Consider the following 21,956-nt stretch of genomic DNA (forward strand, 5'->3'; position numbering starts at 1 on the left):
CAGTGTAGATGTGTCTTCCTAGGTAAGAAATGAGTTTCAGAAAGTAATAGAGTGTTTTGTTTTTCCTGAATTCCAATAGAACAGGCTGTGTACAACAGGCCACAACCAGTTGACAAAGGACGAGTCAGAGACCGAAAAGCTACAGGGGAAGCGTACCGGCTTGCACGGCGCCTGCAGTCTGCGGTAAGCAACCACCCTTGCCAACACAGCGCTCCAGATTGCTCCTTGCCCTGTTAAGTGAGGCGTGCTTCCTTCTCGCCAGCTGCTTAACAAGTGGACATTTAGTGGACGAACTGGTTTTCTCTTGTATTTCACCTTAGCCGTTCACTTTCCTGGTTCCCATTCAGTTCCATGTTAGTTTAAAAGTCAAAAACCAAAAAAACCTCACGGGTCACTGGCCGACTTGACACAGAAGCATTGTGCTTTGCTAGCGTGGTCTTAGACTGCTGGTTCTGGTTTCTGTATCTAGTGTGTCTTTTATAACCATACAGTTAAACTCTTTTTGTCCTCCTCAGTTACTTTGTTAGTTTAAAAGTCTTACCTTTGAGAGTCAGCTTTTTGGAATAGCTATTCGAACTATTGTAAGCTTTCTTTGTTAATTCTTGAGGTTAGTGAGTTTTAAAATTTCTTACAATTCATGAGTCTTATTTTTTTTTTAAAGATTTTATTTATTTATTTGGCAGAGAGACACAGCAAGAGAGGGAACACAAGCAGGGGGAGTGGGAGAGGGAGAAGCAGGCCTCCCGTGGAGCCCGGAGCCCAACGCGGGGTTCGATCCCAGGACTCTGGGATCATGACCTGAGCCGAAGGCAAACACTTAACAACTGAGCCACCCAGGCGCCCCACCTGAGTCTTATTTTAAAAATGGGTAGTCCTACAAGTCCTCTAAAGGGCAGAGTCATATTGGGTTCTTGTTGGTTTTACTAATAAAATAGGTTAAATTGGTAATAGGTGAGGCAAATGAAGAAAAGTGCCGATAATAGAGTGGGTATTTTTCTCAGAGTATTTAGGCCGTAAACCATTTCTACCTAGATTTACTGTAGTAAAAAAGGATGTTTTTAGATATGGTTGCTGGAAAGGGTGCTTTTTATATGCTGGCTTCTGAGCCAGTGCATTTTAAAGGCTTCAGTATTGAGGTTTACAAAACTGGGTATTAGTAATTCAACTAACTTTGTACTTTTTTATTAATTATATCCACTAGGCAGTCTTTCCCTTTCTAAGGCTGAGAAATAATTAATTTGCTTCTAGTTTTCAGTAACCTACCTCTTGCTGTGGGTTCTTGCAAGTTTTCTACCACAAGTGGTTGAAAGGGAAGTCATTTTCTTGGTGGTTCTTTTGGTCTTAAAAATATCTTTTGTCCTAGTGTTTAACTCATAAAGGTGAAGAGAAATTAAACTTCAAGAAGAAATCCAAGTAAAATTCAGAAAATCATTACTGATTTATTTTTGAGCAGAGTGCTATTAAAGATAAATTAATAAAATAAAATTTTGTCAGGCATTGCCGATCAGAGATTATATTTTAATGAAGAAATTAATTGATTTTTAGAAAAATATCATTTTGGTGTTGTATATTAGTGTGCTGTGATTTCTTCGAGTTAACCTTGTTACCTTTTGCTTTATTTTAATCTTACCCCAGCGCACAAGGAGACGGAGGGTCCGAGACCCATGGGGAAATTGGTGTGATGCAAAAGACTTAGAAGGACAAACCTTTGAGGTAACTTTGACCTTTGCAAATAGCTCATTAGTGAAAGTTGTTCTCTTAATTATATTTGTATATCTTAATACCACATGTATTACACTCGTTTGTGTTTGTGTGTGTGTGTGTATCCTTCTCATGTTAATTTGCTTGTCTAGAAGTCACCAATAAATAACAAAATAGAGGCATTGGTACACTTAACTAGGAGTTTGATTAATTTTTTGTATTTTAATTATCTACCTCTGCATTCTGGTCTCTAGCTCAAGAATAATCTGCCAATGTGCCAGGAAGTTGGTATGCCTAATTCATTTCAGTAAACATTTATAGAATGATGTTCTGATAGACCATTTAAAATATTGTCCCACACATTAGACATAAATTGAATTACAAATATTAAAGTATTTCTACTAATAGAAACTGGTTATAAAAAGAAACAGGCAATGAATGTGTGTGTGTGTGTGTGTGTATTCTATTTGTGAACAACTAGTGCAGTAGAATGGAAAGAATGTGCGAATGGGTGCTTATTGGCTTTGTTACCTTGAACAGTTTCTTAACCTCACTAAAATTCAGATTTTTATCTATAGAGTGTGGGTAATATCTCTCTCAAAGAATTGTGAGAATTAAGTGAAGTAAACGGGATAAAATGTGTGGAGGTCCTAGTACTAGACACTTAAGAAGCCTTGCATATACCAATTAGTAAATGTTACTTTCCTCCTGGGTTTCAGTGCAAAAAAAAAAAAAAAGGTTCTCCTCTTTTTCTCTTCCCCATTCCCTGTCCTCAACCTTACACCTGAGCACCAATCTAGGTACAACATTAGTTAATGCCTGGTTTCTGCCTAGAAGGAACTTAATTTCTAGTAGGAAAGATGACCTGTGATAAGTTACATAAGATTGGTCTTAAGAAATGTCAGGTCTTCCCCAAAGGTTGTGATTAGAGGAGGTATCACAGAAAATGTGATATTTCATCTGTGACATAAAGGATGAGCCAGGAGAATTAGTACATGAGGGCATCCCAGGCTAAGGGAGCGGCATAAACAAAGGTACAGATGGGGAAAAATACCAGACATATTCTGGAAAAGATGCATAGTTCATTTGGACTAGAGTATAAGAGTGGTAGTAGAAGTGGGATGAAAGATGTGTTCTGTACTTACTATTATCAGGGTTTTATAAACATTAATCAAATCAATCATCACAATAACACCAGGACATTGTTGTTATTACTACTTGTGTTCCCATGTTAAAGGTAAGAAACTAAAGCACAGAAAGCTTCAGTAACTTGGCCAGGGTCGTCACCCAGTAAGTAGCAGAGCCAGGCATTCTATCTCCAGGATCTGTGCCATTTATCATTATGTTGCGATGTCTCCTGGTTGGGAAAGAAAACTCTTAACACAGTAGGACTTGGTGACTAGAAATGGGGAATAAGTAAGAGGAGGGACTCAGGTGATTCTGAAGTTTTTGAACCTGGGTGACTGGTGCCATTAATTGAAATAGGCAAAACAAGAGAAGGAATAAATTTTAAGTTTGGTGTGGCTGTAGATTTCGATTTGTTAGTAGAAAGAAGGAGACACATCTATATCAACATAGTAGATCTCATTCTCACATGCCTTTAAATATGGTTTAAAGAGTTGTTTTTGTTTTAATTCTGCCTCTCAGTGGCTGATGGACTCTGATCAACCTGTGTTTTATGTTTTAGCATCTCTCTGCTGAGGAATTGGCAAGAAGAAAAGAGGAAAAATGTAAACCTGTTAAATCCTCAAAAGTACCAAGACCAACAAAAAGGTATAGTGTTATATAACTATGATTTTTTTAATTTATCACAAATGATTAGGAAATGAATGGAAAAAATATCTGATATAACATTATATTCATATTAAGTTGAAAAATACTAAAATTTTTGAAATGTTTTATTTCACTGATTATCAATTTGGAAGACCTTGAGCAAAAGTTTTAAATTTATTTGGGTTTAGTGATCATAGGATCCAACATATGCTGTAAAGGGGCCTTAATTATGACAGGTAGTCATTCAACTCCTTAGACATTATAAATAGATAACCTCTTGAAATGACTAGTTCTTTCTTTAGTTGGTGTGGATTGTTAGCAAGGTTTCTTGTTTTTGAATAATCTGATATTTATAACCTGTAATAATAAAGGTCACCAAGTTAAATGTCTTGATTTTCTAGACCCTTACTTTCTGCAGATGCCCCATTGAATAGACTATAGTTTTGTCAGTGTCCCTTTTAAAACAAGATATCTAGGAATGGCACTAAGTCATATTCAGTGGAAAGAGCCCTGATGCTTAACCAGGGGTATGTCCCCAGGTAAGTTACATAAGGCCTTAAGCCTTCAGTCCTCATTTATAATATAGTAACTATAATAGCTAACACTGTTAGTTAGCTAAATTTTAAGCACTTCATGTATATTAACTCATTTAATCCACATAACTACCCTATGCAGTAGTTAATATCATTCCCATTTTATAGGTGAGGAAACTGAGGCACAAAGAGCTTGAGCAACTTGCCCCCCGTGCTTGTTAGTGGCAAAGCTGTGATTTAAATCCAGGCAGTTAGGTTTAAGAATCCATACTGCTAACTATTACATTATATATCACTTCTATAAAATAAAAATTAAAACTTACAGTTGTGAGAGTAAGTTAAATGAGATAAACTATGTAAAAAAGATAGTCATCCCTAAGCTAGGACTCCTCATCTAGTATCCAGACATTGGATTTTCTGAATCTAAATGTGAGACATATTTATTGTGATTTCCAGGTCCTTGTTCCAGTTTGTCAGGATCTTTCTGAATCCAGATCCACTTTTCCCAATTAGCCTTCGTAGCTTTGAATCATCAACATTTCAATAAGCTTACCTCTTCTGTCATTGACCACTGATTAAAATGTTTAAATGAGATAAATGTAAGCCTCAGACATCATTGTTCAATCAGCTGTACATTGCTACAATTAACCTGTGTTTTTTCATCTTATGCAGAAGAAAAATCTTGGCAGGTATCTTGCTTATATTCAGATAGAATATATTTGAATCTTTATGAGTCTGCTAGTTTCTAGCAGATCAGTCGTATCAGAAATGAAATTTAGATTTACTTATCATGACATATTTTCATAGATCCATTATTATTATTCTTAGTAGTCACCTCTTCACTTGCTAAAGGCTCAAAATCACCTGTTTAATAATCTTTTCCAGAATTTTCCAATATTTACATCTAATTTCTCTGCTTCTAAAGTCTGCTTTTTTGTATGTTCTGAAAACAAGCCCAGGGCACCTGGGTGGCAGGTCATGATCTCAGGGTCATGAGATCGAGCCCCGGGTTAGAGCCCCACACTGGGCTTCGTGCTGGGCTTGGAGCCTGCTTGGGATTCTCCCCTCCACCACTCACACATGCATACATTCTTTCTCTCTCTAAAAAAATAAATAAAATGAAAACAAGCCATTGCAATAATTGCCTATTCAAAGTCCTCCACTAATTTTTCCATTCTGTACAGTTCCTCCAACAAGATCAGTGGGGTTTCACATCATGCTTCTTCAGTGCTCTGGGATGCATACACTGTCTTTCTATTCTTTTTATTCATGCACTTTTTTATTTGAGGATCTTTCCCCTTCATTCAACAAATATTCCTGAATGTTTGTTATGTATCAGGCACTGTTCTAGGCACTTGGGATGCAAAGTGTCTGACTTTTGGAACTAACAGTCTCTGGTAGAATGGGAACTGAATAGTCCTGCTGTTTTCTAGTCCTATTAACATGAACATATTCCTTGTTTGTTTGGGTTTTTTCTTTCTCTGAACATAGCCTAAAAAAACTTATTAATCATTCTTAATATCTTTCTCAAACCTCAGTTCTTCACTGGTAAAAGCCTTTCTAACATTTCTCTCAGATTTATACGTGCTTTTGTATTCTACCCTTGCTTATGTGCCCCTCTTTTTGTCTTTTTTTTTTTTAACTCTTTCATTTTAAAATAAGTTTATCATAGAGCTTTTTATATACATTAATTTCTTTAGCAGAACTGCTGCTTGTTTATTCATTCAGCAAAAATTTATTGAGTACCTACTCTATGCTAATATGGTACTTACAAGTGTTTTTGAGAAACTTTCCTCTTTCTTGAATTTTCTTACCCATGTCATGTCAGGGAGTTGGTTACATTTTCTTCAAACTTTTTGAAACCTGCTTTCAATGTAGGACACATGTGTGGGTACTTATAATGAATATTCTTCTCTGGGTGTTAAAAGAAATTAAGGCAACAGAATTACTTTCTCTCAAAGGTCCTGTCATTTCCCATCTTTTATTGAGTCCAAAAAAACAGTGCTTCTTTCAAAAGGGTTGTATGGAACATCCTTAAGAAATTCTCCTAGTTTAGTATTTTTCTGAGAATTGGGGTTTAGATTATTGATGCACATTTTCTAATTTAAATGAATGTGATTTTCCTGATCTTGTTATTGAGATTATATTAGAAATGATTTTTTTTTTTTTCTTTTCCAGCTCATTTGATCCCTTCCAACTGATACCTTGTAATTTTTTCAGTGAAGAAAAGCAGGTACTATTTATGCATCAGTGAATGGCCATAAATAATGCCCCCCGGTCAGACATGAAGTATTTCTTTTTCTGTGTGTGCAAGGCATATATATATATATATATATATATGAAAGATTGGATAAAGCAGGGTACATTAAGGGTCAAATGAGTGATACAAATGGGAAATGAAAGAGCATTTCTCCATGCTAGGATTTTAAATGATAATATTTTAAAAATCTCTAGTTTATGCTGAGCCTTGGTGGTGATGAGAACTTAGTGTAACATGTGAAGGAGGAAAGGGTGGACATTCCAGTGAGGAAGAACAAAATCTCTATTTTTATGCTCCCCCTTTTTTTTTTTTTTTTTTTATATTTCAGGAGCCATTTCAGGTGAAAGTGGCTTCAGAAGCACTTTTAATAATGGATTTGGTAAGGATAATCTATTGTGCTTACTTACTCTGATTTCTATTCTTGTGTATTTTTATTGCAGGCTTAAGAGAGAGTATGGAAGACGTGTATTTTGGATCTTAACTATCCTCTTTTACAAGGAATCTAAAAATAACTCTTTTCTTTTGGAGAAAAGCCAAACAATTGCATGTTTCCATATTTTAGAGAAAATAAATTAATGTGAGTTTTGCAGACTGTTTATCATCATTAACCCTATATTCATTTCCTGGTATCCTTTGTCTGCTGCCTTCTAGATAACTGCAACAAAGCACAACTACAATTTGGAGGCTCCTTGTTTGCACTAAATTCCAGAGACCTCCAACAGTTGTGTCTGTTTAGGGCGTTCTTCTATTATATCCATTATGATACCTTTCCTGAGTAAGGAAAACAAATGGTATCTTCATTTTGTAAATTTAAAAATAGCATCTTGGAGTGTTTGAATGTTTGGTTCAAAGCTTCTCAGCTGGCAGTGAAGATAAATCTGAAATCCTAAATTTCTTTGCACTGAGCCTAGCATCTGATTCCTCCACTATGCTACTTTATTCTAGAAAAGCATAGTTACCGTACTTATAAATGACTCTCGTGTGATAAGTGAGTTTTATTCTGATTTTTTTGTCAGATGGATTTGTATGTTTGGGCTAAGTCTATTTTGTATTTCTTTTTAGCATGCTCATGTTTCTATGGCAGAAGTGATTGGTCTATTAGGAGGAAGATACTCAGAAGTTGATAAGATAGTTGAAGTAAGTTCTCACCTTTAAAAAATTTTTTTAATTATTTAGTACTGCTGCCATACCAAATATTTTTATAGATTTCAGTGGATATAATTAAAATACAGACTTTTACCCGTGATATAAATGAGACTATGCAAATGTGGGTTAGATATTCCCAGGTGTAAATTAGCATTCTGTATATTGAGCACCAGTTTCCTTTTACCATCAAGAAAGAGGGAGCACTGCCAGCCAGGCCTCCTCATTGCCCTCACCAATAAAAAGCTACAACTACTTTAAAGCCAGGAAACATGCACCTACCCTATAGTTGAAACTTCTCTGTTGCAATTATTATCATAAATAATGGGAGTCATTGGAAGACTGTGTTTGTACAGATATTATATGGGCTAACTTGGAGAACTAACAATTATTATGGCCTTGTTTGAGTAGAAACATGGATTCTGAGTTTCTATATACAACTGCACTTTTAGGGTGTCATTCATTGCAGGTTAAAGGCTGCTTGTGATACTGTCAAGTACTTTCATTAGCTTAAAGAAGTTTCTGTATCTACGTATGAAGAACTAAAACTTTAAGTAATAGAATTAACAGGATTTCAGTGTAACCATATAAGGATTAATCTTTTCATAGGTCTGTGCAGCAGAGCCATGTAACAGTCTGAGTACAGGACTGCAGTGTGAGATGGATCCTGTCTCACAAACACAGGCCTCAGAGACCTTGGCTGTGAGAGGTTATAGTGTTATTGGATGGTATCATTCTCATCCTGCCTTTGATCCAAATCCTTCCTTACGAGATATTGACACTCAAGCCAAATACCAGGTGGGCTTCTAGGTCTTATGTGTACGTTGTGTGTAAATAATTGTACTTTTTCTCCTCCTTCATTGCTTTCTATTAAATAAATGTATTTTTAACATTTCTAGCAAAGTATTGCATTTCTAATATTATTTACATCTGGAGTTTTGAAATAACTTTGCATTTTTTCTGATCACAAGAGTAATACATGTTTATTTAAACATTTGGGAGATCAGCTATTTGTTTAGTTCAGACAAACCATCTAAGTAACAGTGATAAGTACTGCCAGAGCCTTTAAAAATTTATGGGAACTGGGCACCTGGGTAGCTCAGTTGGTTCAGTGTCTGGCTCTTGATTTTGGCTCAGGTAATGATCTCAGCGTCCTCAGATGAGCCCCACATCAGGCTCCGCCCTCATCGTGGAGTCTACTTGGGATTCTTTTCCTCTTTGTCTCCTTCCCCCTCAACACCTCCCCCTGCTCAAGCTCTCGCTCTCTCTCTAAAGTAAATAAAATCTTCAAAAAAAAATTGATGGGAACAACTAGGATAGGGACTGGGTATGAGTGAAATAATCATTACCAGTCTATTTTACATCTCTGGGAAAGATGAAGTTTTGTTTGATTCTAACAGTTTATGTTAAATAGATGAATGTTTTTGCTGTCAGCAGCTGTTAATAAATTATTACCATATTGATAAAGATTATAGCTGAAGCGTAGTGAAAATAATTTGTAAACATGTTCATGGCAAATAGAGATTTTGCAGGCCAGGTGATGACCCTTAAAAGGGGTCATTTCTGGTCACTTCTGGTTGGGTTGAGCACATTTTGGCCTAAAAAATTTAGAGTGTGGAATGATACATATTTCATTTAGTTGCTTTTTGGATGTGAAGTTTTTAACACACCTTTTGTCCCTTTTTCCCGAACCATTAGGTGTTTAAGATGTTGGTATGGGTAAATACTGATTTTTAAATTTATGCAGTCGAGACTAATTATATTTTTCTTTTAATTGTAGAGTTACTTCTCCAGAGGCGGTGCAAAGTTCATTGGAATGATTGTTAGTCCTTATAATCAGAGCAATCCTTTACCTTATTCCCAGATTACCTGCCTGGTTATAAGTGATGAAATTAGCTCAGATGGCTCTTACCGTAAGTTTTCAACAAAAACAACTTCACCTGATTTCTTTTTTTTTTTTTTTAAAGATTTTATTTATTTATTTGAGAGAGAGAGAATGAGAGAGAGAACACATGAGAGGCGATAGGGTCAGAGGACGAAGCAGGCTCCCCGCCAAGCAGGGAGCCCGATGCGGGACTCGATCCCAGGACTCCGGGATCATGACCTGAGCCGAAGGCAGTCGCTTAACCAACTGAGCCACCCAGGCGCCCCTTCACCTGATTTCTGCCATCATTTCTTTGAATCTTACATATTAAAGAATTCATAATTATGCGAAACTATGTGATGGAAAAGTTTGTACCCTCAACTAGGGATCACTGTTTGCACACCATGTAATGCAGCCATCCTCTTCCCTTTGGTGATATCCTTCTAGATTCAAGCCCCTACTCTGTTACCATGGCCACTGGGCAAAAGGATTACAACGTGGAGAAAAGTTTGGGCCAAGCAATGTCCATGTTAAGTACAGGCCTACCTCCGAGATATTGCAGGTTTGGCTCCATGTTGTAAATATCACAATAAAGTTAGATGAATTTTTTGGTTTCCCAGTGTATATAAAAGTTATGTTTACTCTGTACTATGGTTAAAAAATACTTTTGCTAAAAAATGCTAACCATCTGAGCTTTCAGTGAGTCATAATCACTAATCACAAATCACCATAACAAATATAACAATAATGAAAATTTTTAAATATTGCACGAATTGCCAAAATGTGACACAGAGACACGAAGTCAGCAAATGCTGTTGGAAAAATGTTGCTGGTAGACTTGTTTGACCGTAGGGTTGCCACAGACCTTCAGTTCATGAAAAAAACAATAGCTGTGAAATGAAGTGCAGTAAAGTGAAGCATAATAACCTGAGGTATGCCTGTATTAGAGATGCTCCTGTAAGCAAAATACACAGAGTCTCTGTTTTCAGGAAATTTCTTATGAATGCAGGCTGACTTTCTCTGCAATGGCATTCAAATGGGGAAAAAAATGAAAAATGACCACCCTGTCACCAGCTCTCCATGGCCTCTCAGTTTTAGGCTTAACAGTGCCTGACTAGTTTCCTTCTCTTAGTTTCCATTCTGTCCCAAGAAAGACTGTGCTTTCTTGGGCTTAGGCCATCGTATGGTTGGGTTCATTTGGGAATTAGGTTCACTTGTGGTCCAGTCAGCTCTGGCTGGACAGGGAATAGATGTGGCAGACTAGGGAAGGGAGGGGAAAGGAAGAGGCGAGTGTGCACAGAATGGAAAAGACTAGAAGGAACAGTGACTTCTGTAGGCTGTTTATTCTCTCTTCTCTGTCCACCACCAGGGCTCTCGTTCTCTGTCCTCCCTTGATGCTGTCACTGCACACTGTACCCTTAAAGGTAGACGTGATACCAGACTTGTTTTTCTGTCCTCGGTCTCTAGCACGAGACCTGGCATAAAGCAGGTACTGAGTGAGTGTTTGTTTAACAAATTAATTTTGGTTTTCATAATGTCACTTAGACCCCGTCTCTTTGGTAAAGACCCTACCATTATCCCCATGTCATTGCAAGTAGTTGCTCTGCTCTTTGTACACCTGCAACACTTGTTTCATGCCTTCACGGTGCTTTTGTCCTTTAATGTATCTCTTCAGCATGTCTCACTAAAATGTGAACCTCAGAGAGCCCAAACTGTCTTTGTCTGTGTAGCCCCAGCAACACCTAATCAATTGCCTTGAACTTAGGAAGTGGTCAGCACTCTACTGGTTTTTATTGAATGAATAGTATTGACACTGACTTCAGTTCAAAATGCCCATTTTGAACATAACATTTGTATACAATATTCTTAAGCCCAATATAAAAAGTTACAAAAGGAGTAATCACAATTAATTTATTCTCAATTTAAGTCATCTTTTTAATCTCACAGTCTGCTAGATTTAGGGAGTGAGCCTGTACTCTGATGGTATCAGAGTATACAGAGAATATAGTAGCTACCAGTTACATAAGACTATTTAATTAGAATTAAATGAAATTTAAAATTCAGTTCCTAGAATTCCTCTTCTGGCCCAAAGGAAGTAACAAAACCTCCCTGAAACAACCACAAAACTGGACAAATGTATAAGACCATGGTGTTGAGGTCATAACGTCAGGCAGTGAGGGGATATGATTGCTGAGAGACGGGAAACAAATGAGGAGAGCCCCCGAATTACCCTAGCTTGCTTACCAACTTAACAGAGTTTCCAGGTATGACACAAGGAGGAGAACCCTACCCAGAGGCTGGCAGCCTGAGTTGAGGTGACAGACAGACAAATGCAACTAAATTTGCAGGACAAGGGACCCGAGAGCAGAAAAGTACATGGAGAGCCCGACTCTGGAGATTTGACGAAGGTACGAATTTAGTATTGCAAGAAAACACAGACCCAGTGCATGTGAGGAAGAAAGTACCCCAGTCAGGGGCAGGAACCACTTGAAAGGATGAGAGAGGACAGTACTGGACGCTCTCATAAGCTACGATTGGACAGCACACAGGATTCAGTATTATAATTGCAGAAAGTTCTTTTGAGCAGAGTTGTCACCTAAATGCCTCTTAACACTGCTTACTCGGTCTTAGTCCTAGGCTCTTCACTTTGCTCTTCTTGGAAACATTCTGGTTCAAGAATTAAAGTTTTCTAGAAACCAGGGGATGTCTTGTGTTACTGTACTTTTAACTTAGGTTCTCTCTTCCTCGCCTTTCCTGGCGTGGCCTGTCCTTTCTTTTTTCCTGTTAGGTATATACCCAAATTCTACCTTTAAAATGTCTCTAATGGATAAGCATTTTCTATACTTGTATTAGTCAGGAAATACACTTAGTGACTAGTTTTCTTCTGATATTTTAATGGATTAAAAATATTTAGTACAAAAGGAAATTTGTACTGATTTTAGTGCCATTTTTTAACTTAGAAAAATATTCTTAATACCAAACAGAGCTGTATAGTTTGTGTATGTGCGTGTGTGTGTTTTCATGGTTTTCCACCAGCACAGACTGAAAATGCATTATTCTTTATTCTTATTTTTGGCTTTCATTAAGAGTAGGAGTTGCTTGCCTGGATTCAGACCCCAGCTCTGACATTTATTGGTTATTTTACCTTGGGCATATTACTTAGCCTTGCTCATTCCCTTTTGCCACATCTATAAAATGTGAAAAAAATTACTACCTTGCTGGGGCACCTGGGTGGCTCAGTCAGTTAAGCATCTGACTTTGGCTCAGGTCATGATCTCAGGGTCCTGGGATGGAGACCTGCGTCATCTCCACCACACTCAGCGGGGAGTCTACTTCTCCCTACTTCTCCCTCTCCCTCTGTCATGCCCCCCCCCCGCCCCCACCACTCGTGCGCTCACGCTCTCTTTAATAAAAATTACTACCTTGGAGTTGTGAAAACTGCTGGTAATATATGTCAGGTGCTTAGGAAATAATAGATCTTCAGTAGGTAGTTGTGATTATACTGTTGTCTGTGCTTTTAAGTAATCCAAGCATATCAAGTAAATTATTGATATCACCAAAAGGAGTTTGCTTAATATCTTGTGTGCTGTAATGTGTCACTCTTCTTAAGTTTTTGGAGGGAAAAAGTGAAATGGAGGAGAATTGAAAAATGAAAAAAAAGAAAAGATCCACCTGAAAAAAATGGGGGTAAAGGCCTTTTTAGAACATATTGACAAAGTATGCTTATATTGTAAGGAAGTGTAGTCGTGATGTTTTTTCCTTTCATTTTTTTCATGCCTTCTGATTTGCTGGCATTGTATTTACTTGAAAAGCCTTATATTAACAAAAACCCAGTTGAGAGGCAGTATATTGTAAAGTTAGTAACAGAAACTCGAGCCAGACTGCCTGGGTTCAGATCCTGGCTCTACCTCTTCATAATTATATATATGCTGATGAACAGGTTATGTCTTTATCCCCTCCCCCCCCCAAAATGGGGGGACAATACTGGTAGCTAGTTCACTTAAGTGGCCTTACGTATATAAAGCACCTTAAGCCTGCCATGTAGTAAGCATTATGTAAGTTTTACTATTATTTTTATGGTATTGACCTTTGGTAATGAATCAGCTGAGCTTTTCTTTTAATACGTTACAAATAAAGTTACAGGGGGATTTTGAAGTTTACATGAGAAATTTCCAAGTAGGCTCATCCTTGATACTTTTCCTTTGTAGCTGTGTGCATGGTATCCACCCCTTGGGCTCCTTTCCTCCAGAGTTTAACTTGACAGAGAAGTGCAGTTGCTGCTTCTTCAGAGTTAATCCTATTCCCTGGCTGTTGTTAGATTAGCACCTACAGGGTGGTAAAGTGAATGTGAGCTCAGAAGCCAGGCCAACCTGCTGGGGCTTAAAACACAGGCTCTTCACTTCACCAGCCTAAACAGGTTGTTTCACTGGTCTCAGCCTCAGTTTCTTTGTTAAATAGGAATAATGCTTGCCTACCTTATAGCATTGCTGCAAGCTTAATCTGTATAAAAATAAAAATCACTGGGATGAAATATGTCTTGTTTTGCGTAGCTAAGTGTCAGTTTAAGCCCGTGGTTCTGGCACAGTCTTTAACAATGCCCCCTTTCACTCAGAAAGTTTCCTGGTTTGGATATAAATTATGTAATCACCCTGCCTCTCAGTTCCTTACATTATATATATATATATATATATATAATTGTCATGCAAATGGTACTTTTACTTTTCTTTATTAGTATTAATTGCTTGCTTGGCATTAATGTGTTTGATGGACCAGGTTCAGCCAGGCAGTAAATATTTAATGAATGCCCACTATGTTTAAAGTGCTGTTCAGCTGGTCTGCCAAGTTGCGGGGATGAGGATTTTAGGTAATTAAAAGGAGATTGGGGACTTAAGAAATAGCTGATGACAGTCTGCTTCTTTATGCTTTTCTAGGTTTACCTTACAAATTTGAAGTACAACAGATGCTGGAAGAACCTCAGTGGGGATTAGTATTTGAAAAGACAAGATGGATAATAGAAAAATATCGGTTATCCCATAGGTATGTACTGTGCTTTGAGATGGTTGCACATCTGCAGTGTTTCTCATTAAATTAGGTTTTAGAGAAAACCCAAGTTAAATATAAAATTATGATATATAGCATCAGTGACAGTTTATTACAAAACTGATCAGTTTATAGTATTTGTTTCATCAGTTTGTTTTCATATTTCTTCCAACAGCAGTGTCCCTATGGATAAAATCTTTCGCCGGGATTCTGACCTGACTTGTTTGCAGAAAGTAAGCTGGTTTCATTTTAATTGGTTCTATTGTTCATGGATTCTAAAGCTATTCATCTTGATGTGTTTTCCCATGATGCCAGATGCTTTGTGGATACATTTTCTGTGTATTTCTTTATTGCTTTTTCCTTTCCAAAATTAATTTCTAAGAGATCATTAGTAATGCGTTTTGTTGCCCACACTTGCATATAGAAATAATACTATTCTAGAATAAATTTGTGTTGGCCGATAAATTTCTTAGCAGATTAACGTACACAATGGAGAACATTTTTCTGATTTTATTAAATTCAGAAGCGCCATGTTTCCATTTAGGTTTAACAATTGATCATTTTCAAGAACAGTATTACAAATCTAATAGTTACATTTAAGTAGTCATTTTATTGAACTTTCTGGTAGGATATAAGAGTCCTGAGTTCTTTTATTTCACTTCTTGTTTCCATGAGTATAGTTAAAGACCAGTATGGCAACACCTTTTTTTTTTCTTGGTAGCAATTTGAGAATAGAAAATTTAAACATACTAAGTTTCTTTTTAATAGTTTTTACCCCCTTCTATTAAAGCCACTTTCTCTTTGTTCTTTTGGAAGATTAATATGCATATTTTTTAGGAAACAGACTCTATCTCGCATCCTAATTTTGAAATAGTAGAGTCCTGTGTATGTACACAGATTTTTATTCTACAGGATTATTTTGCTTTGTAAATGTAACTACTAAAAAAAAAGAAGCAAAGTCACAAATTTGTCCAAAGTAGAAAGCATCACACTTAATATCTCAGGTTTGTGTCTTCATACAAAATCATAAAGGAACTAGCCTAAACATTTCTCAACAGTGACTTCTACACTTTGGCTGTATGATTATTGATCATAAATTTATCTTAAACCACGTTTAAGGAGACTTTCTCATTTGCATATTAGAAAATGTGAGATTTGGAAAGGGATACAATAATGATAGTAATGCAAACCCTCTTATACTTTTTGTGTATTTTAAATATAAAATTTTTGTTTTCAACTAGCTTTTGGAGTGTCTGAGGAAAACTCTGAGCAAAGTGACTAACTGCTTCATTGCTGAAGAATTCTTAACTCAAATAGAAAATTTATTCCTTTCCAATTATAAAAGCAAGCAAGAGAATGGAGTAGCTGAAGAGGACTGTGCTGTGGGTGCAAAGGAATTGTTAATGTAATTATTTTAAAGGAAGACCTTTTAATCTTGACACAGTAGATCCTTCTTGAAATTATTGTAATTTAGCTAATAGTGGCACAACTTTAATATTTTTCCTCTAGTTCACAAAATCCAAACTTTGCCACATAAATCCTATGACACTTGTTTTCACACAGTGATTGTCAGAGTGTGGTGTGAAGCAGGGTCTGCTGCAGTCTGCGGTCCTTCCCCCCCCCGCGCCCCGCCACCAGCCAGTGAGTGCTGCAGGAGACTTTGAGGGGCTGTCTGCTTTTTTGTTGTATTCAGGTTGATAAATGCAATATCTCTAATATTTATTTCTCCCCAAACTAGTCATTCTACTCTCGGTACCTCACATCTGTGTCTCATTAGGAACACTTCCATTTTTTCCATGTCTTTTGATGAGATTTTATTTATGGTTGCAAATGAGATGTGGATGGATGGTCACTGAGGTAATGAACATGGTTGAGAACTAGTGGTGTAATAAATCTAACAACACGCTGTAGGAGGCCAGGGGAGGCCTAAGGAGAAAATCTTAAACATAGAGAAGAGACCAATGGAGAGAATCAAATTGCCAGTTTTTCATTATAGATATTTGTTTCCATTTTATTTTACAGCAATAATACTACAGGCTGTGCCATTTTCTCAGCTAGCTGAAACATTTAATATGGATTTTGGATACATAAAATAATTAGCTTCAACTATATGTCCACTTACTATGTGTGATAAAACCTCATTTAATTGGAACACAGATAATCATAACTCTCAAACTAGATTTTTTTTTTCTACTACCTGCTATCAGGAGAAAGAGGCAAATTTTAATAATGCTTAAATATTAAATCAGAGATTTAATTTTAAAAACAAAAAAGCCTTCCAGGACATATTACATATATAGTCCAGTTTCATAGACTTTCTAAATGTAGAATAGAAGTGAGCAAAACTTTTTATGTAAAGGGACAGTTAGTCAAAAACTTAGGCTTTGCAGGTCACATACTGTCTCTATCAGACATTCTTTGTTGTATCTTTTTTACAGTCCTTTAAAAATGTAAAACCATTCTTATTACCTCATGAGCCTCACAGAGAATGGGTTGCTGGCCATTATCTTCCAACCTCTGCTCTAGAGAATTACAAACATTTATAATTTATTTTCAGGTATATGAACCTGAGACACTGAAAGGCCTTATTTACATCATCTTCAAACAACAACAAAACTTAAAATTATGATTTACATTTAAATATATTTTCAAGTAAAATTAGCAGTCATGCTGCCTGATTTACTCAGATAGATTTGAGTTTATTTCTGTGAGCCATAGAACTGATTTACACCCATTCCCCAAGCACTCTTACTAATAACAGTTTTATTACACCTTATCTGGATATGATTCTGTATTTTTACCTTTTTTGGTTGTAACCATTAGCCATGGAAGAATATGGCAGTGTCTGAGGGAGCAGTGAGCCAGTTCTAGATGGCCTACATCTTGGCTCAACCCTGTGACTTGGGGGTGGGGGTGGAGGGTAGGGGATATAAGTTGACCTCTGAACCTAAATTCTTGTGTAAATGAGGTCTAAGTTATCTTCCTAACAACCTTCCAGGTCTAAAATGCATTTCTTCTATATGTAGTTAGAATAAACAATGAAACATAACTTATAACACAATTACCTTTGGGATTTGGGACCGGGGGTGGTAAGAGCTGCAGACCAAACATCAGGAAACCCGAGTCCTCATCCTCATCCTAATTTTGTTATCAGCTTTGCTCTGTAGCAGTGATAACATCACATAATCTGTCTGGACCTCAGGCTCTTCACCTGTAATCCACGGGTCTAAATTTTATGACTTCGTTTTTCCTTCCAAGCACAGAAAGTCTGCAATTCTGTAAAAGGTAGTAATTGATTCCTTTGTAGTCTTCCTTTTGACATGTTTTCCTCATTGTACATGAGGAACACATCCTAGAAGTTGGTATGAATTAGCTCTTGATTGACATTTCCCTATAATAATGATTAATTTGGGTGATAGAAAATAATGGAAATTGTTAAAAATTCTGTTCTCAAATCTGGGTCCCCTGCATGCCGGTAGTTAACCATATTTACTAACCTAAGCCATACCATGAGGAACTCAAAGATGGTAATCCTCAGAGTTTAGAGTTTGGAGAGCACAATTTTCTAAATAATATTTACTGAGTGTTTTTTTCTGATGATAGATATATCTCAAAATATTTTTTAAAGAACAGAAACATAAATAAAAATATATAAATCTTATTATCTAGAAAACCACAGGTAACATTTTAGTATAAATTCTTCCCCCTTTTTTTTTCTTGGACCATGCAATTTTTTTTTTTTTTAAAGATTTTATTTATTTATTCGAGAGAGAGAGAGAGAGCAAAGTAGGCAGAGAGGCAGGCAGAGGGAGAGGGAGAAGCAGGCTCCACACTGAGCAGGGAGCCTGATGCGGGGCTCGATCCTGAGATCATGACCTGAGCCGAAGGCAGACGCTTAACTGACTGAGCCACCCAGGCACCCCACAATTTTAAAGATTTTATTTACTTATTTGAGAGAGAGAGTGCAAGAGCATGAACACAGGGGGCGGGGCAGAGGGAGAAGCGGACTCCCCGCTGAGCAGGGAGCCTGGGATCATGACCTGAGCCCAAGGCAGACGCTTAACCAACTGAGCCACCCAGGTGCCCCTTGGACCATGTAATTTTATCTGTGGTATTTTCCTCCCCTCCTCCCTTGTACATTCTCCCTGTTTCCTTTTTTCTCTTATCGTATTCTTAAAACATTTTTACCACTGCAGGTGCCCACATTCCTGTCACTGCCAACTTGGGCTACTTAGGGTAGTCAGAGCTAGGGCCTTGGAGAAGCGCAGAAGTCTGGAACTGAGGGGCAGTGTAATATAGGAGGTTCAGGAGGCAGAGACCCAAAGGGAAAACCTACCTCTGGTATTATTTACAGGAGTGGAGACAGGACCTGAAAACACCCAGATCTCTTCATCCTGATTCGATTCTTAAGATTGCACAATGATAATAAAATAATGAACTTAATTTTTTTTTCTTTTCCTGCTTGGCTAGTGGAAATTGACACTAGTACTTCTCCAATATTAGACTTAGCTCTTTTAAAAATCTAATCCCAAAGTAATTCAAAAAAGAAAAATCAGTGGAATAAGATCAACAAGATCAGACTCTCCTTACCCCTCCATTATTTTCTTGAACTATTTTCAAAGCCACATTAGGTAGGACTTAGACAATTTTGCCTTCTTGGATGTCTTCTTTCAGAAAATATTAAAAATTCATTACAACTGCATTTGTATAAAATGAATCTAATATTGTATATTTTCCTTCTGAAAACTTCCTATTGTGTTTTTTTCCTTCTGAATTTAAAAGAAATGAAAACATTTTTATGGGCCTTCAAAGTATTGTGGGCCGGAGGCACGTTGTCTGAAAGCCAAGGTGGCCCTGCCTGTATTCTGAAGGGTATCGCTGGAAAAATGGCAGTCATGACCCTGTCCCCTGTAAAACCTATCTCACAAACCCTAGGACCGCTTTGCCACCCCAGCCAAGAACGTTGCAATGCCTGGGGCTTTAGAGCTCTAGACTTGAACTTCGTTCTTCATTGACCTGACCACAGTTTAGGAGTGTTGCTTGGAAACAGTCATCCTCAAAAAAAAAAGATAGACAGTGATTAGTTTTAGCTTTCAGATAGATATTTTTGTTCTGACCCGTAATTTATAGTTTTGAAACTCATGCCACATATCCTACCACCCCTATTCTTTCATTTCCCTCAAGCCCCGCTCCCTACTTTTTCCCCACTCCCTCTACTTACCTCTCAGAATGTAGGTACAAGATGGTTCATTTAGCATTTAGTAAAAGCAAGGCCGGAAGGATAGAGTTGAACAGATCCATTCGTATTTTATGGAAGTCGATTAATGCTGCCCCAGCCTTTTCTCCAAAACTCTCCTCCCCCACCGAAGTGGAGTGAGGTCAGTAATGTGCAGACTGATCAGGGTCAGAACCTCCGCAGCTGCCTGGGCAGCAGGGCAATGGCAGCCTCGACAAGCCAGCCTGAGCAGGCCTCCTGCTCTTCAGTTTGCCTTCTTGTTTGTCTTGCTGGGTCCTAACGAGGTGAGCTGGAGGACTTGGGGTAAGTGCTGTAGGCAGGATGCTCCAGGATTGATGCTTTGCACAAGGACAAGGAGACCTAGGGACACCTGACCACCTGACATATAGCTCCCTATCCTCGGGTCAGCAACAGGCATTCGGTGGATGAATTTCTCAGAAATTAAGTAAGGGTACCCAAATTTTGTATTTTTTCACCTACACTGTCCTCTACCAATAACAAGAGACTTAAGTCCAGAGTCATACATCGTGGTATTTAGGAAAAGTTAACTTCTAACTTTTCCTCCAAGCACAAAGGAAAAAGCACATTTTGGTCATCATCTCTATCAGGATTAATACAAAATTTAACAGATTTGATCAGTATCCCCAGTTTACCAGCTGTTAAATAGTTTTCTTAAAAATTAAGATCATATTTTACAATACTTTCAGAAAATCACTGTGGAGAATAATGTCATATACTTTAACTTACTCAATTCCTGACCTTTTCTTAAATGGTTTTATGTGTGCTATTCTTCCAAACTGTTTTCTCTGTTTTTTCATTTGCCCTGTAATTTGTGCTTTCCAGCTTTTTCTGAATCTTGTAAGCCACCTTAAATTCTTTCTGGAACAAGGCAGAGAATAAATATGTTAGCCCCCTAAATCAGGAGAAAATAAAAATTTCTCAGAGAAGCTGTGATTATACCAGATGTTGTATACCAAAGTAAATTCGAGAAGGTAAAATTAACTCATGATATCTGGGTTTTTTTGTATTTTCTCCCTTTGAATATATTTATGAATATATTCATAAGAACTTTAATTTCAGGGAAAAATGCCTTATGTGCTGTCTTTGAAGTTCCCTAAAGTAGTCTCTTAGGATTTAAGAAGAATGTTAAATATGATTTCATAGTTTGTACTCCTGTTTCATAGGTTGCCACAGAACATTTGTTTTGAGCTATGAATTATAAAATAGTATTTAGAATCCAGCATGATTTAAATAGACTGGTCATAGATCTTTAAATTTGTGGATTTGACATGTAAATTGTAAATTGTGTATTATGTATAAGTATATAAGTTTACTGTGATTATTGATAAACCTGTTGCTGTTGTTTTCCCCAAATGTTATTAGTGTTTATGGATTTCTTTTATTACTTTGAATTTTGAAATGTTCTGTAATGGAATATAATGACTTAAACTATTTTGTACATTTAAATATGGTGCCACATTGTCTAAATCTATATTAAAGAATATTGTAAATATTAATGTTTATACAGTTATGAAAGCTTTTCCTTGAAATGGTTGAATTCTTCTTCCTGTACTAAACAATGACATAAAATATCTGATTTTAAGCTTTGAGATTTTAGCTTGTAAAAATTAAAGGGAAACATTCTGAAGATTCTATATAAATAAAATTTTGAAAAAAGTGGTGAATCATTTGGTCTTTTTCTAAATTTTTAGCAGCATACACACTGAATTGCAAATATGCCCCATTAATTCAAACATTGGTTTAGTGTCTATTATGTTGAGCATTGTAGGGGACACAAAGATGAGTAAATCTTGATTTTTTCCGACAAGAAGCCCATTACCTAATAAGTAAGTGGGAAACACATAAAAGCCAACATAAGACACTAAGATACAAACTGGAATTGATTATAAATGCCTATAAAAGACTTCAAGGGTAATAGGTGTTTTTTTTTTTTCCTCTTAAAAGATTTTATTTATTTATTTGATAGAGACAGAATGAGAGAGAAAACATGAGCGGGGTAAGGGGCAGGAGGAGAAGCAGACACCCCTCTGAGCAGGGAGCCCAACGTGGGGCTCCATCCCGGCACTCCAGGATCATGACCTGAGCCGAAGACAGATGCCTAACCTACTGAGCCACCCAGGTGCCCTGGGAATAGGTGTTTAGACAAATGAGAGATCATTCTCTAGAATGTGAGAGGTGAGATTGATTTCTTGGAAGAGATCTACCTTTAAACATCCTAGCAGGGTTTGGTTAAGTGACATTTGGAGAGAGATGTTCCAGAGAGAAGTGTCCTTAGCACAGGTATGGAGATAAGGAGTGAGAAATACTTGAGAATGGTGAGTCTTTGGCCAGAGGGTAGAGTATATGGAGATGCTCATTAGGTAGTTCACACTGAGTCAACTAAGG

At 37.1% G+C, this 21,956-nt stretch overlaps 1 protein-coding gene across 7 annotated transcripts in view; it reads left to right on the plus strand.

Annotated features, from left to right (window-relative positions):
- Positions 1 to 21,073, plus strand: part of MYSM1 (Myb like, SWIRM and MPN domains 1) — a 41,763-nt gene extending 20,690 nt beyond the window's left edge. The window contains exons 10-20 of one of the 7 annotated variants that reach the window (XR_008507831.2): positions 80 to 183; positions 1,636 to 1,713; positions 3,389 to 3,474; positions 6,186 to 6,240; positions 6,596 to 6,646; positions 7,330 to 7,404; positions 8,020 to 8,208; positions 9,191 to 9,323; positions 9,722 to 9,836; positions 14,206 to 14,311; positions 14,490 to 14,547. Coding sequence is in view for 3 of the 7 variants with exons in the window: in XM_045897589.3 (XP_045753545.2) it covers positions 80 to 183; positions 1,636 to 1,713; positions 3,389 to 3,474; positions 6,186 to 6,240; positions 6,596 to 6,646; positions 7,330 to 7,404; positions 8,020 to 8,208; positions 9,191 to 9,323; positions 14,206 to 14,311; positions 14,490 to 14,547; positions 15,556 to 15,723 (1,103 nt within the window). In the remaining 4 variants the exon portion in view is untranslated. Of the gene's footprint in view, positions 1 to 79; positions 184 to 1,635; positions 1,714 to 3,388; positions 3,475 to 6,185; positions 6,241 to 6,595; positions 6,647 to 7,329; positions 7,405 to 8,019; positions 8,209 to 9,190; positions 9,324 to 9,721; positions 9,837 to 14,205; positions 14,312 to 14,489; positions 14,548 to 15,555 lie in introns of those variants that run through there. The other 6 variants (XR_010410926.1, XM_045897589.3, XM_045897590.3 and 3 more) reach the window with 6 other exon arrangements.
- The last annotated feature ends 883 nt before the right edge of the window (positions 21,074 to 21,956 follow it).

Source organism: Mirounga angustirostris, unplaced genomic scaffold (genome assembly GCF_029215605.1).
Source record: "Mirounga angustirostris isolate CCGP_5_RB_7025 unplaced genomic scaffold, mMirAng1.0.hap1 SCAF_4, whole genome shotgun sequence".
NCBI classification, from domain to species: Eukaryota; Metazoa; Chordata; class Mammalia; order Carnivora; family Phocidae; genus Mirounga; species Mirounga angustirostris.